The sequence below is a fragment of the Homarus americanus genome, unplaced genomic scaffold, assembly GCF_018991925.1.
Source record: "Homarus americanus isolate GMGI-L3 unplaced genomic scaffold, GMGI_Hamer_2.0 scaffold55640, whole genome shotgun sequence".
NCBI classification, from domain to species: Eukaryota; Metazoa; Arthropoda; class Malacostraca; order Decapoda; family Nephropidae; genus Homarus; species Homarus americanus.
In genome coordinates, this window is record NW_024713650.1 from 1,628,992 (window position 1) to 1,643,270 (window position 14,279).

The 14,279-nt window shown below is 39.7% G+C and overlaps 1 protein-coding gene across 1 annotated transcript in view; it reads right to left on the reverse strand.

Annotated features, from left to right (window-relative positions):
* LOC121874330 (dmX-like protein 2) overlaps window positions 1–11,537 on the reverse strand; it is a 50,852-nt gene extending 39,315 nt beyond the window's left edge. The window contains exons 1-20 of the mRNA XM_042378453.1: window positions 11,472–11,537; window positions 10,278–10,408; window positions 9,802–9,999; window positions 8,950–9,106; window positions 8,315–8,503; window positions 7,921–8,065; window positions 7,294–7,479; window positions 6,913–7,070; window positions 6,573–6,742; window positions 5,789–6,360; window positions 4,792–4,966; window positions 4,352–4,522; window positions 4,043–4,203; window positions 3,365–3,566; window positions 2,973–3,138; window positions 1,986–2,107; window positions 1,679–1,834; window positions 911–1,160; window positions 388–537; window positions 15–230 (exon numbers count right to left, since the gene is read on the reverse strand). Of these exons, the coding sequence (XP_042234387.1) occupies window positions 15–230; window positions 388–537; window positions 911–1,160; window positions 1,679–1,834; window positions 1,986–2,107; window positions 2,973–3,138; window positions 3,365–3,566; window positions 4,043–4,203; window positions 4,352–4,522; window positions 4,792–4,966; window positions 5,789–6,360; window positions 6,573–6,742; window positions 6,913–7,070; window positions 7,294–7,479; window positions 7,921–8,065; window positions 8,315–8,503; window positions 8,950–9,106; window positions 9,802–9,999; window positions 10,278–10,364 (3,631 nt within the window). The 5' untranslated portion in view covers window positions 10,365–10,408; window positions 11,472–11,537. The remainder of the gene's footprint in view (window positions 1–14; window positions 231–387; window positions 538–910; window positions 1,161–1,678; window positions 1,835–1,985; window positions 2,108–2,972; window positions 3,139–3,364; window positions 3,567–4,042; window positions 4,204–4,351; window positions 4,523–4,791; window positions 4,967–5,788; window positions 6,361–6,572; window positions 6,743–6,912; window positions 7,071–7,293; window positions 7,480–7,920; window positions 8,066–8,314; window positions 8,504–8,949; window positions 9,107–9,801; window positions 10,000–10,277; window positions 10,409–11,471) is intronic.
* Window positions 11,538–14,279: the final 2,742 nt, after the last annotated feature.

Below are 14,279 nucleotides of genomic sequence, written 5' to 3' on the forward strand. Positions count from 1 at the left end.
ACACCACGACTTACTGGATACAGAATGTAAGGCATCAACTGAAAACGCAGGTGATGCAGGACACGCCTGGGACAGGTCTTCAGAACTAAATGCTGATGTGAGTCTGGTGGAAGACTTCCCCTGAGCAACCTTTGAGAGGTAGGCCAGATCTAGGTCAGCCATGCTGGAATCTCCAGGATTCATGACAATATCTTGTAAATCAAATTTGTCTTCTAACACCCACTGTGACCCTGAGAAATAAAAATTCACAATAATATTATCCTCCTTTTAATGATACACACACTATACTACCAATACACAAGCTATAACACCAACACAGACACTCCTTATAAAGATCTAAAGAAAAAACATTACACTACGGCATTGTAAACACAACACGCTCCATACCTCCTGTAGATTCACACTCATAGATGGCGAGTGAGCAAGAGAAGAGGATACTGCCATCAGGTCCCGTAGACACTGATGCCTGTTGCCCACGAGAATGGTAGGCACATGCAATCCTGCCACTATAAGCTGCACTCACATGAAGAGGTTGACCTGAGAACAAATAAAAGACTTTAATGAATTATGTGTTTATTATTCTCCCACCCAAACTTCTTCCACATCCTTCACCGTTAATTTCATTCATACTGTCTTCTATATTCCTCCTTGATAAGCTTATTTTTCTTCCCATATATGTACACTCACTCCAATAATTATCTGTATGATTTAGTGTGAGACAATATGACACACCGGATGAAGGATTTTGACAACCCTACTGAGACAAGAGGCGTCGCAGTGTTCATTTTGGAATTCATCGGACCCTCCATAAAGATACTTTCTGGAGTGTTTGTACCCTCATTAAGCAGGATAATTATGTTAGATATTTCAGTGCTGTGTTTTGACTATTAATGAGCTTTGTATGTCCTACCTGGCACCTTAATGGCACTCTTTCCATCTTTGCTGACCATGTGCCATTCTTGCCACTGGATCTGGATGTTCTCCCCCTCTCCGGACATGCGGCACCTCCAAAAGCGCACGGTGTTATCGGAACAGGCGGTCACCAGGACGTACGGAGCATAGCAAGCGGGGTATATGGACGCAGAGCTGAGGTGGCCTGCAGCTGGCGACGCGTGGATTACCTCTACTCCAGCTGGCAGGGGTAAAGAATGTGCGCAAATCTGGAACAACACAAACACAACATGAACAACGACTATCTCAAAGGGATCCAACTAGATATAAGAATCAGATGACTTTATTGGCTATCATTGGATCATATAGCCTTACTGTTTACCGTTGTTTGCATACCTATCCTGTCTAGATACAGTACATTGAAAATTGTATACCTGCATGGATATGTGCACTGCATGATGAACTCTATACCTGCATTGCCTTTAAATATACCAAATCAATTGCAAAAGTTGTAAGATGATTTTACTATATAAAGATATATAAATCAATCAATCCGTCAAAGCAGGTAATTTAAAGAGGATACATGTAAGTGTCATACATTGTTACCCCACAAATTCTGAGCCAAAAATGTATAATATTCAGTACAGTATTATGACAATGTGGTCCACCTCTTGTTAATTTCTATACTGTACACAAAATAAACACACCATAAATATACTTCAGTGATGGGTAGTAAGTTTACACTGACAGTTTCTCATAAGGCAAGAATATGTTTACATCAACTAACCTTGGTGGTGGTGATAACAATTGGAGAAGCGTCAATGTTCCCAGCCAAGTTATCAACCACCGGGGTGCTGCGACCAGACCCACGGCCTTCCTCGTCCTCGCAGGCCTCGTGACTGTGATTTTCTGAGGCAATAACCAGCCGCCACACGTGCATCACCTACACACAAGACACGGTGTTCGACTATGAATTTATCATTACACGTAATGAATAAATCTTGAAATATTTACATTATATGATGGTGATTATGATGAATTTTCAATAAACCATAAGACCGGAGTGATAAATACATCGTCCCGTTTTTACGTACCGAACCAACAGCCGTTTTCTCTAAGAGGGTGATGTAGAACGGCTCCTCAAACTTGGCAGTGGAGTGAAGATCCACCATTGGAGCATGAGTGTGGTTAAACATGCTGGTTGTTGTCTCTTGACCTAAATAAATAAGCTATCTTAATATATTGCTTCCATAATGGTAACCGGTACACGTATCTTGACTCTCAGGGGACTCAAGACATAGACAAATGAGATCCCAATTTTTGCATCCTATAACCATCGAGTTGTGCCCAGTAACTCATTTGTCGCACTCCACTGGTACACCTAACATATCTTAATAGATCTTAGGCAGTCTAATGGTAGACCCTGCTGCCATATGGCATCACAAAAATTGTGACCAAGCCCCAGGTTGCTGATCTGACTTTCTGCCTCATTTACACACAATTGCAGGGTCTCAATTGTTTCACTTACTTTGACAACACAACATACATATATTGTTTCTCACTCTTGATTTCTTTGTTCGTTTTATATTTATTCACGGTTATTATTATTATTATTATTTTTATTTTGTTATTAATTTTATTAATTATTATAATAATAATAATAATAATAGTTATTATTATTATTATTATTATTATTATTATTAATATTATTATTATTATTAATATTATTATTATTATTATTATATTTTCACCCCCAGGTCCTGATGTGGGACAGTGACCTGTGCCCGGGTGGACTAATTCCTGTAAAAAAAGAAAATACTGTATCTATATACAGTATAGTAAAAAAAATCCCCAGAGTCTGAAGGAGCTAGGGAAATAAAGGGCAATGTTTTTTACACCACAATAATGTGAAGGAAGAAGATGATGACATGAACAAGAATCTTACATTACAGATTAAAGAAAACATTGCCAAGCTGAGAGTACAGCACAACACTTATGATTACTTTAGTTGTTTTACCAAGATAATACAACACTTACTAGGGTTATTTACTTGTTTTACAGAGAATATAACATTTATTTACCAGAATTTGAGCCACGTTCTCCCCGGATAAGTCCTTCTTGAAAGACGTGAAGGAACTGTGTGTTTTGCCAGTCATTTGACGCCTCCCGGATGGCGTCTAACTCAATGACACAGCCAGGACGGGCGGTGGACTGTTCCGATACTATGTCAAAAATATCAGCTAGATTCTGAAGGAAGAGGAAAGAGAAGAGATGTATAATTTTCTTCAATACAACTGATATATTCTATTAAAAAAATATGCAGATGTATGTATGTATGTATGGCTGCCACAATCTAGCTGTAAGTGATGTAATTTGGGTCACCTTTATAACTTGAAACAAAAGAGAGAGAGAGAGAGAGAAAAATAATGATCGCATGACAAAAGTGGACATAAGACCAAGAGAGGGAACTAACCACCTGTCCAGCTTGTTCTTGTAGGGAGCTGTCGGTGGAGAGGCTTAAGGTGGACTCCATCATGCGTTTCTTCCTCTCGGCTGTGGAGATTTCTGCCAACAGCGCCCGGCCATCTATAACAGCTTGGTAGACCCTCAGACACTCCCCGTCAGAGGCGACAAAACAGGCCGATGGAGAGTTGGATACGCTTCCCAGGGTGGTACTGTAATGTCCACACACATATATATGCACATTAAACCCTTCACTTTAATGCCAGATCATTTTATTCAGCTCAAGAAGGAACTCCATACACAAGGGTTTAAAAGTCACTTCCCTATAAAAACAACTGTGGCTCTATTGCATGATTGGTATTCACAGCAGAAATAGTAAATGTTTTGTTTTGTGTTGGACTTGGAGAGGTACAGTCTGCCAATCTTCCGTCCCAATCATGAACCCTGAGACTCATGAACCTTTGAATCCTAGACATTACACAGTGCTTTATCTATGGATGTGATGTCTCAGATTCACAGATTCATAAGTCTCTCAGGGTTCATGGATGGGATGGAAGAATGGCAGGACTTTCATCCATGTTTGTACCCTGACAGTGGGACCTATATTCAAGTGTAAATCAATTCCTACATTACATGAATAAAAAAACTTTCTTACCAACCTCTCAACACTATGATATAATTACCATACCTTGGTAAGAGCGTGGGGATCCAAGCAGCATTGGAAAAGGCCGACACTTGCGGAGAATTGATACGTGCCAGTTCAGTGACGCCCCCGGACTTACTGAGAGGTCCCACGGCATCTACACGCCACAGAATCAACTCACTGCACCAGTCTTTGTAAGTTGTGTCCTGTGGGGAATACATCATAATAAAAAATGAATAATCAAACAGGAATCAATGAATAGAAATGAATCATACTTACATGTCTACCTGAGTACATAAAATCATAGACTAATTCTAATCTACAGGTAGTTCAATCCACTGTTATTATAAATACCTGGATACAGATTAAAGGTGTCTCGTCAGTACTAGGAGGGTTGCCAGGGGAGACTTCTCGCTTGTTGTGGTGAGACGTGGAGAGGAGAAGTGGCAGTACTGGGTGGCACTTGATGTCGTTAAGTTGGAAGCGATGGCCACATACTCTTGTGAAGTGGGATATATTGAGAACCTGAAGTGAGAGTTACAACTGTTGGATCACTTGAAGATTATCCCCCCCAGCTTAATTTACCCTGACATAACTCTCCTCGCTGTGTCAAGATTCCTGTGATTAAATCCTTTCTCATGCAATTGTCATCTTTTATTCATTATAATTTTGAACATCAGTATTAATAGAATGTTAGTATGGTATTTATCATTCTCATTTTAACATTAGTATGAACTCCACCATTCAATTACAAACAGTACAGTCAAGTGGTATATAAAAGGTGAATCACTGACCTGAGTAAACCTGGATCCCTCAGCTACAGTAAGGTGCCACAGGTTGAGAGAGCCATTACTATGCTTGGTGGTCATGGAGATGATGGGGGAGGGGCTGCCTCCTCCACCCAGTATATCACGATCGTCATTACTGGACAGTGTGAGGTTACTCTTGCTCTTGTTCTTTCCTCCACGGCTGTAAATGAGATGAACATTAATCAACAGAGACGTGTCATGTTTGCAGGTATATATTTTTACTCCTCACTCTTATAAGTCCCTTCTCACTATGCCTGAGTTGCCTGAAACCAAAAGAACCAGAGACTATCCCTTCAGTTTCTGTTCTTTGTTCTTCCTAGCTCCCTGATCAAGTGTGTTCTGCCAGTGTCCTCATTTCCACAAAAAGGTCCAATTAGACCTATTTAGGTTACCCATGAATCTTTGTAAATCCCCTCTGCAAACACATCTGGTTTTTGTTGCCATGAGCTCTAACCTGATGGCAATGATTTGTCTGCAATTGTTAATAATGTCATCTTGAAGGGTAAGGTTAATCTATTATAAGAGGTCAGTCAGGCACATTACTTGATTCTTAAAATAGAAACCACTTTATTTTAAGAGAAATTCAACTGTGTCAGGTGGGAGAATGTAATACTTTTTACCCACAAGTAAATACAAGTAAAGTGTTGATCTACTTTATCTAATCTAACAGACAATGTTGAGAGTGAGTCACAGGTCACACACCATAGAACAAATAATGTACTTTCTTCAGGTCAGAGAATCACAAAAAAAAAAAATTGGTCCTCATTGCCCCAATCACTGTTGCTCTGTTATGACTCCCTGACCTGAAAAAAACACATTAATTCTCCTATGGTGTGTGACTCACGGGTCACCGTCAACATTAAACCTTTTCAATTTCTCCCCCTTACCAGAGAAATAATTAACAACATTGCCCTATGAACTAAATTTAAAATTTGCAAGTTATTCTAATAAATGTTGATACACTAAGTTAATGGTCACTTACAGCTCCTCTTCGTGCGCTAATTCCAGTTTAAGCAACTGTTTGAGGAATGATGGGGTTGTGCCATTATAAATGGCAAGGTTAGGTGACATGGTCATGGCATCTCCCAGAGGTAGAGCATTAGGTATTCTGGCACTGAATGACACCTGTGCTTGACGAAAAGATCCTGGATAGTCATCAAGGAAGTCCACAATCCAAACAAGAAGTGACCCATCAACAGGGTGGATAGAGAAGAGGACATCAGACGTCTGGTGCCAGTCACGGAGCAATACTTCAATCCGGCGGTCGAGGGCGTCTCCGAGGGCTGAGGTGGTCGCCGTTGTTATGTCGGTTGCAATGGAAGTGGACGACGTAGCAGCACTCAGTGGCTGCTGAGAGCGAACTGAAGCAGAGTGTTGACTAACGGGGTCGTCATCATCAATACTTCTAGTTCGACTGGTCATGTGAGAAGGGGGTCGCGAGCCCAGACGTATTCCGGCAGTCGCTCTGAGCCGAGGATCCTCAAGGTCGCTCACTTCAGAGTGTCGATCATGGTCTAAAGATGCTGTTTCTTTTTCCATGGCACGACGGCTTATCTGTAAAAGACATGACAGTTTAAAGATCGTCATAAGCTTCTATAGATCAGTACTTGGTATACTGCATTACAGTAAGAAATGATCTATGGGTTCAAGGGAGGCATAAAGGAGGTGGGAAAGTAAAGATAGTAGAGACAGACACATAAACCAAGATAAAGATGTAGTAGACAGAGACAAAGACACACAAACCAATATCAAGACTAAGACTCTACCTCCAGAAGTATGTTTTCTGCCTCTGATGTAAAGTGCATCTCCTTGTTGTTGAGCCAGTGGATGACAAAACTCTGCTCTGTCTCCCCTGTGGTTGTTACTCCACTGATGCTCGGGACCAGAGGGATGTCTGTTTCTGCGTTTATGGAAGCTGCGAGGTGAAACTGGAAGCCTGTGAGGGAGAGAGAGAGAGAAGAGACATCAGTATACATGGATCCCCAAATTCCTTTCTCTGGTAGAGCCTATCGCCAGGGGACAACATGACAACGTAATAAATATAATATAAACCAGAAAAAAGGACATCAAAACAGTCAAAATTGAAGGCTGAAGTAAACCACTAACCTGGAGTAATACCCATAGCATGAATACCATACATATGGAAATCATGGACTGAGTAGGATGATGACAGAGTAGGCAGAGGCTTTGTGCCGATCCCACCGAGACTGCCCATGACGATGGAGCCTCCCGCCTTAACATGGCGCCTCATCTGGAAGCACGCCCTGTACGAAAATAATATTGTAATCTCAATATCTATCTGCCCTATTGGACCTCAACAGAGTTTCCTACCTTTCAGTGTCACATTATGCATCCATCTCACCATTCTCATTTCAGCTGAAGCCTACATTATGTCATTCTCTTTAACTGCCCATGTTTTACTACCATACAACATCACAATTCTCATTATATCAATTTAGAACGGAGATTAAACATAATAATGCATACTTCATGTGCTTCAATCTCTGCATAAAACGGTGCTTGTGTCGGTGTGTCCGGAAACGAGGATTTTGGGCAGCTGCTGGATCAAGGTGCAGGAGGGACACAAGATCATCATCTGGCAACACCGTCTCCACCCACACACGACTGATGTTGTCACGGCAAGACGTCACCAACATGTTACTTACACTTCCCCTGTTGATAGAAAGAAGACACTTGGTTATATAAAACATCTTTTAACTACAGCTAATATTATCATAACCACCTGGTGACTCCATACACCATTCACCTTATGTTACAGAGTATGTTCTTCATCTTTCACTGTGGGAGTTAGAATATTGTTGTCCTGGCTAACACAACCATAGGCAGCACCAGTGTTTTACTCTCCTTCTCTTCACTCACTGTACTGTAGTGTATAGTGAAATATTCAGTTCACATCAGTTGGCATCACACATTATTTTCTCACCACAAGTCTTGGTCAAAGTGAGAAGTGAAGTGGTGAACAAGTTTTAGTGATGAGGTGATGTGCAACAATGTTATTTTTGACAAGTACAGAACTCTACCACCTGCTACACTTAGTACCGAGGTGAGTCAGGGGTACTTGTCAGCTGTGTTATAAGTGTCATCTAAACTCACTTGGGCATGTACTTGCTGGTGGCCCTCCAGGTGAACCCCTTCACAGCACTTGGGTGAGGCAGATAAATATAGCTGTAGCTCACTGATGATCGGATCATGTCGTTGGTGAAATTTGTTCCATCTTGGGGCCTTGCAGGAGCCAACACTGGGAATACAAAAAGTTAATGCAAGTTATTACTACTTTTACAAGGTCCATTTCTAAATACACTACTGCAAGCATTTTCTCATCCTCTTCTCTATCACTGACTCTTACATTCCAGTCACATTACTTCTGACAATATTCAAAGACAATTCTAATAGAGACATCAAAATAAACACATAACACTACGAATACAATAATATGTTTACGGACACTGGCAAAATTTAATTTCTAAATTAATTCACTAATACTTACTGTGTTTATTGTCGTACCAGATTTTGACCAAACGATCATTGGCCGCAGACGTGGCAAAGAGCGTGCCATCTGGTGAGAAAGACAAGAAGACAGTCGCTGCCGCCGTCACACACCGCCAGATGCACAACCACGCAGGCTCCTCCTCGTCCGTGCCTTCACACTCCAGATCAAACATTACCGGACAAGAACCTGAGAGAGAGAGATAAAACAATAAACCAGAATCATCAAGCACTAGGGAACTAAGGATGCTACAGTACATTGTTTGTCTCTTAACTCTCAGACTCTCACAGGAGGAACATTACTCTAGGATATTTCCCAAGATTATTTATGAACTGAGGCAGAAGATGACTACTGACAGCCCACCCCTTACCATTAACCAACTCTCCATCTTAACTAATCTTATCCATTCATTGCAGGGAAAAAAAAGAAGTGATAATAGGTATAAGTAGACTAACAAATCCATGGACAAGTAAAAAAAATCAGAAATCCATGGGTTAAAGATCCTCATGAACCTGCACTGTCTGTAGTCTCCTTTTTGTTTCGGTAAATAAGTTTGAGAACACAGAAGTCAAGCATGAGTAAATGCAACAGCAAAGAAGTAAAGATTGTCCGGGATAATGCACAAGGGCTCTTACCATCCTCCGCAGGTGCGAGTCTACCCATGGGGGCTGCCCACATCTGAAGTACGTCCCCGGCCGTTAGCAGACGTGTTCCCTCCACGTTCCACGACATGGTGTTTATGTAGTTCTCCGCCTCGATCACTCCCGTCTGAATCCATCGGTAATCAAGTCTCTGTGAACAATATCTAGTAACAGCTCACTCAAATATAATCGACCATAACCACATAACACCACACACTTTAATAACAGTTACTCATTACCTTTATTAGATTTTAAATTAAACTACAGATAAGATCCGTTACTGTTGGAAATATATAAGACAATGAGGACTCAGCAGAGGACAGAAGAGGAAAAAAGTAAAGATGAATGGTGGTTAGGAATGAGAGATCAGGAAATAAAAATCATATAAAAAACAAACAGGAACAATAAAGAGAACGTAGACTAAATTTCGACAGTGAAGAAGAAAGGTTAAAAAATAAATGAAATAAAGTAAATTAAAGTATACACAGTAGAGTCCATACAGTGAAAACTTAAACCTGTACTGCTTATATCAAGATTACATTACATCTACAGTATATGGGTTCACAACTGTCCGAACTTTACTAGATGTCCACAATAGCTCAGTTTCCACTATGAGAGGAAGAGTGAGGGTTGTACCAGAAGCTTACATGACCCATTCACAATATATAAGGTACATATAAGGTACTGCATGTTTTCTGCCCTTAGTTTCTTATGGGATTGTACCACACTGGAGGTGTATCCATGTTGACTGACACTGATGCTATAGACTGACACAGAAAATGGGAAATTAAGCAATAAAGTGATATGCCCTTGCTATTGTAAACACCTCATATGGTATCAACTTACATGGCCGTTCAACTGATTGACAAGAGGCGTGGGTTCAAAAACACACACGAGCTTCCCATACGCGGCGGCTATCTTGCCCGTGTCGGTGGAACAGTCAACGCAGGATATCTGTACGTTGTCATGACACACGCCGGGAATGACCTGCACGCGTTCAAATGTGCTGGCCAGAATGACTATGTTGCAGCCGGCAGCATAGGCCTAGAGATGAAAGCATTATAAGTCTTTGCAACTTACAGGAAAGCTAAACACATAATACTGTACCTGTATATTATTAAAGAACAGTGAAGCAAATATTACATTCAACTCTCATTAAAATACAGTATATTCTGAATTTTGGTTTCACATGTAGGAAGTATTTCATTAAAGATACAGTACTGTAATTTCTACCTTCCTCTTACTGAAACAGACATCGAGGCCCCAGCACCTACTGTACTATACTTAATGTAAACAAGACACATTCCCCCGCCTATACTTACTGTAAACGGCACGCCCTCCACACTACCGACAGCAAAGCAGCGGTCGCCGGCATTGCAAGCCCCGGTAAGTATCTGATGGCACTTCATCTTGTAACGATAATAAAACCAGACTTGGCCAGTCAATCACACAACTGGAAAAAAAAATCACATTAGAAATTAAGTCTTGATAAAAATGGCCAAGAAAACAAATGAGCGATGATATGTTGAAGTGTGTGATGTTATTACAAAAAAATTAATTAAAAAGTCTGTAAACGAAAAACGATCGAATAGTACTGGATGTAAACAAAAAACACCGTGGCATCACCGTTTGTAAGCCGTAAATGAGTGTCGTAACGAAAAAAAAATTGTAAAAATCATATTACACAAAATATTTTCGTCATCGATGATTTTTCCTTCTCGTGAGGTAAGAAAACATTTACAGTGTCTTCACATGAGGTTAAAATAGAAATACATTTATCATCTATGGTGAAATGTCCTCAAGCTGGAGGTTAAAGCGCACAACTGAGGCCCACACCTCATGTTAACAAGTACCCATCCTGACATCATCAAGTTGTGAATATAATTTCCGTGGGTTTACAAGGCATCGTTACCGTGAAAATTGCCCATAATAATACCACACAGTCTTAAATCAGGTCATGGTAAGGTGAATATTAATGATCGATTGATAATTACATTAATTTTGGTTAGTTCTGTAATTTATGACCATCGTGTGGCCTGAGGTGAAGGTCTTCCCGGCGTCCATACAATGCTGGTTATAAAAAAAAACATTAATAATAATAATAATAATAATAATAATAATAATAATAACAATAATAATAATAAATAATGCAGGTTTACAATATACATAGACGGTAAAGTACTGTACTATACAGTTTCCAGTATACCTAGACAGTGCAGGTATACAATAGTGTAATTAGGGCAATTTACCCAAAAACAACCAACAAGGACATCAGGTTATTAGCTACTGAAACATGTTTACATTCACTAGTACTTCATTACAGCACGACCATTAACAATAAATTGCTTGTTATAAAACTGGAATTCTGTACCAGACGAGACTCAGTCAGACACTCCCATTTTCCTTCACTCACATTCTCTTTTTGCTCGATGGGCTCATGTAATTTATATATACGTATTTTATAATGTTAGATACAATTATAGTGTTGAACAGGGCGTAAATTAGGTAGGGCTTACGTGGTATCGTTATCAATATCATTGTATCTGTCTCACTGCTGCTTCTGCTCAGCTCACAAGATGTCTAATGTTGCACCAATTACCACGAATACTATTAAATGTAGTTTGTATTATTTTAAATGATATAAAAATCAATTACGCTCTATTAAAAATTATACAAATATTTAATCATCAGAGATGAGTTAGATTTTTATTGCTGTTTTGTAAAATTGAAGCTGGTTGACAAGAACTGAGGCTCGTGGTAATGTTTTAACATAAATTGTCTTGTGTTCAGGTCGATGTTTTCGTGTCAAAATTTTCCATTTGCGTCTGTGGCCGTGGCTTCAGTTCCATTTAATTAATTTATTACTATATTAATCATAATTAACCTAAATTAGACTTTATTTAAAAAAAAATATTAAACAAAATTTCTTATGTATAATAAAATACCTTCATATTATTATATTTTTCTAATATCTAAGACAAAGTCAGGGTCAATATCAGAGTAGGCACGAGCGAAGGACTGGCAGAGTCACCTGGTGGTTGTCATGGTAACATTACGTGTAATTTACCATTTACCTGTTAAAATGGTATTACTATGAATTAGTATTCTAATATTTCAATTTCTACTATTTATTCCGTCATTAAAGAAGCAGAATCCTTGTACTATTACTCGGTGTTTGTGGTAGCGGCAACCCTCGTATCTCTTACGGTTGTGTCATGAGTTCGATTCACATGTTGGAAGGGTGTTATCCTGCACTGCAGGGGCTGCAGTGGGGCGGGCATCTGCCACCTACAGATATGAGCACTCGACTGATTAATGCTGTCTGGGGTGTTTATAAACTTCTATTGTCATTTCTTGCCCACCTGTAGTATAAGATAGGTTAGTTAGACAACTGCAGGCGTTCTAATCTCTCTGGGTAACTGAGATGCTTTAGTCCAGGCACCAGTCGAGTGGCTCTCCTTTGGACATGTTTAATCAACTTCTCACATCTGGTCTCAGTTAATGATATTTCCTCGCCCCGCTGGGACATGTGATACGCCTCCTTAATGTTGATACGACCCAGGTGCATCCTTTTGCACCTATTGCCATATGAAAATTATGTAATGAAGCAATTTGTCATATTCCTGCAAGGTCAAACTTTATCACAAAAGGAACAAAGAAAGCAAAGTGAAAAGTGAATCTGTCACTCCGAGAAAATGTGGTTCTGGCAACTTAGACGATAACACAAGTTCCTTATCACACAGATAGTTAAGGCAGGTTATACTGACCTCAATATAACAAAGCAAATGACTTAGCAGTTGCAGCACATAAAACTGTCATCAGTTGACGTTTGCGGTCTGTGTGTGTGTGTGTGTGTGTGCTCCATGGTTGGATTATACGTAACTTAACAATGTTCTCGCTCAAGGTAGGTACTTATTACTTAAATGTTAATTACAGATATTAGATGTATTTCTAAGTGTTTTTCCTCTACACTGGCATCCACTCTTCCCCAGCCAAGACAGATAGTTCGAGATTTGTGTCGTGTTGTTGTGGTTAGTAAGAGCAGCATCTGATAATAGTGATGCCATCTGGCATTTCACGATTTTAGTTGAGTTAATATTCATTTGTGACTGTGAGGAACGGCATTAACAACATTTTATATGATTATAAACACTTGTATCAAAGAGAATTGCCCATACTTGTTGCTCAGTATCGTGTAATTAAAATGAGCCGTTACAATAGATCTACTGAATAACGTGTGCTATGCTATATGTTTACCTACTCATTCATATATTTGATATATTTATGAGACATTCTGTCACACCATAATAGAGCTTAAAAACAGTGGTGGATATAACAAATAATTGTAGAGAAAAACTAACGTGTTTTATAGAACGTCAGGACGCCTCGCCCTCTAGAGGCAAAACGCTCATATTGTATAGTAGTTCAGTACCCCACGATATACTTAATTTTTTTTGGTGCTAGATCGGAAAGTGAGTACTGTGCTAGATATAAAGTAATATTTCCCTAATGCGTCACTATTTTAACGGCCACACGATGCTCAAAGTCAAATACATGTTTACTGTAGATTACAATACAGACTCGATAACATTATCTAATCAAGCATATTATGAGAGTATTTTTATGTTAACATGTGTCATAACATACTTTCTCTTTATCATGAGGGCTCATTTATTTAAACAATCAGAGGTCACTCCCCCTCTCATACCTGTTGCCCATTCTCATGACAACAAAGGGAACCACAGTAAAATCTTCGGTGTTTACTGAAGTTATTGTATTAGGTGTGTGTGTGTGTGTGTGTGTGTGTCTGTGTGTGTGTGTGTGTGTGTGTGTGTGTGTGTGTGTGTGTGTGTGTGTGTGTGTGTGTGTCTGTGTGAACGTATTTTTGGGACCATACAGAGGTAGTTAATATTCAATATTTCATTCGTAAAATACAACAAATCTAACTGAAATATGCACAAACCATTTATAAATGTCTTCATTAGGGGATGAACATACACTAACATATTTCTTTAAAAATGTCCATTAATGGCCATTAACTCCGACAGGGGCCGTGAACTACGAGGTAACTAGACCTGTCAACGATGGAGTTGTACCCGTTCATCATCCTCATCATTTTAGGTGTGTTATTTTTTGTGAGTTGGTTGTCACATAGGTTCTGTACCGCCCATCCTCACGACTCATCTCTCACGGCTGACGATGAAACAGCGGCTCCTGAAGAAGAACAACAACAGCTCGTGAGGGTGGCGTATATGGGAACAGTAAGAATTAGTAACATGATCTATATTGGTGATCCAGAGCCTCTCTCTGATTATCACAGTCTC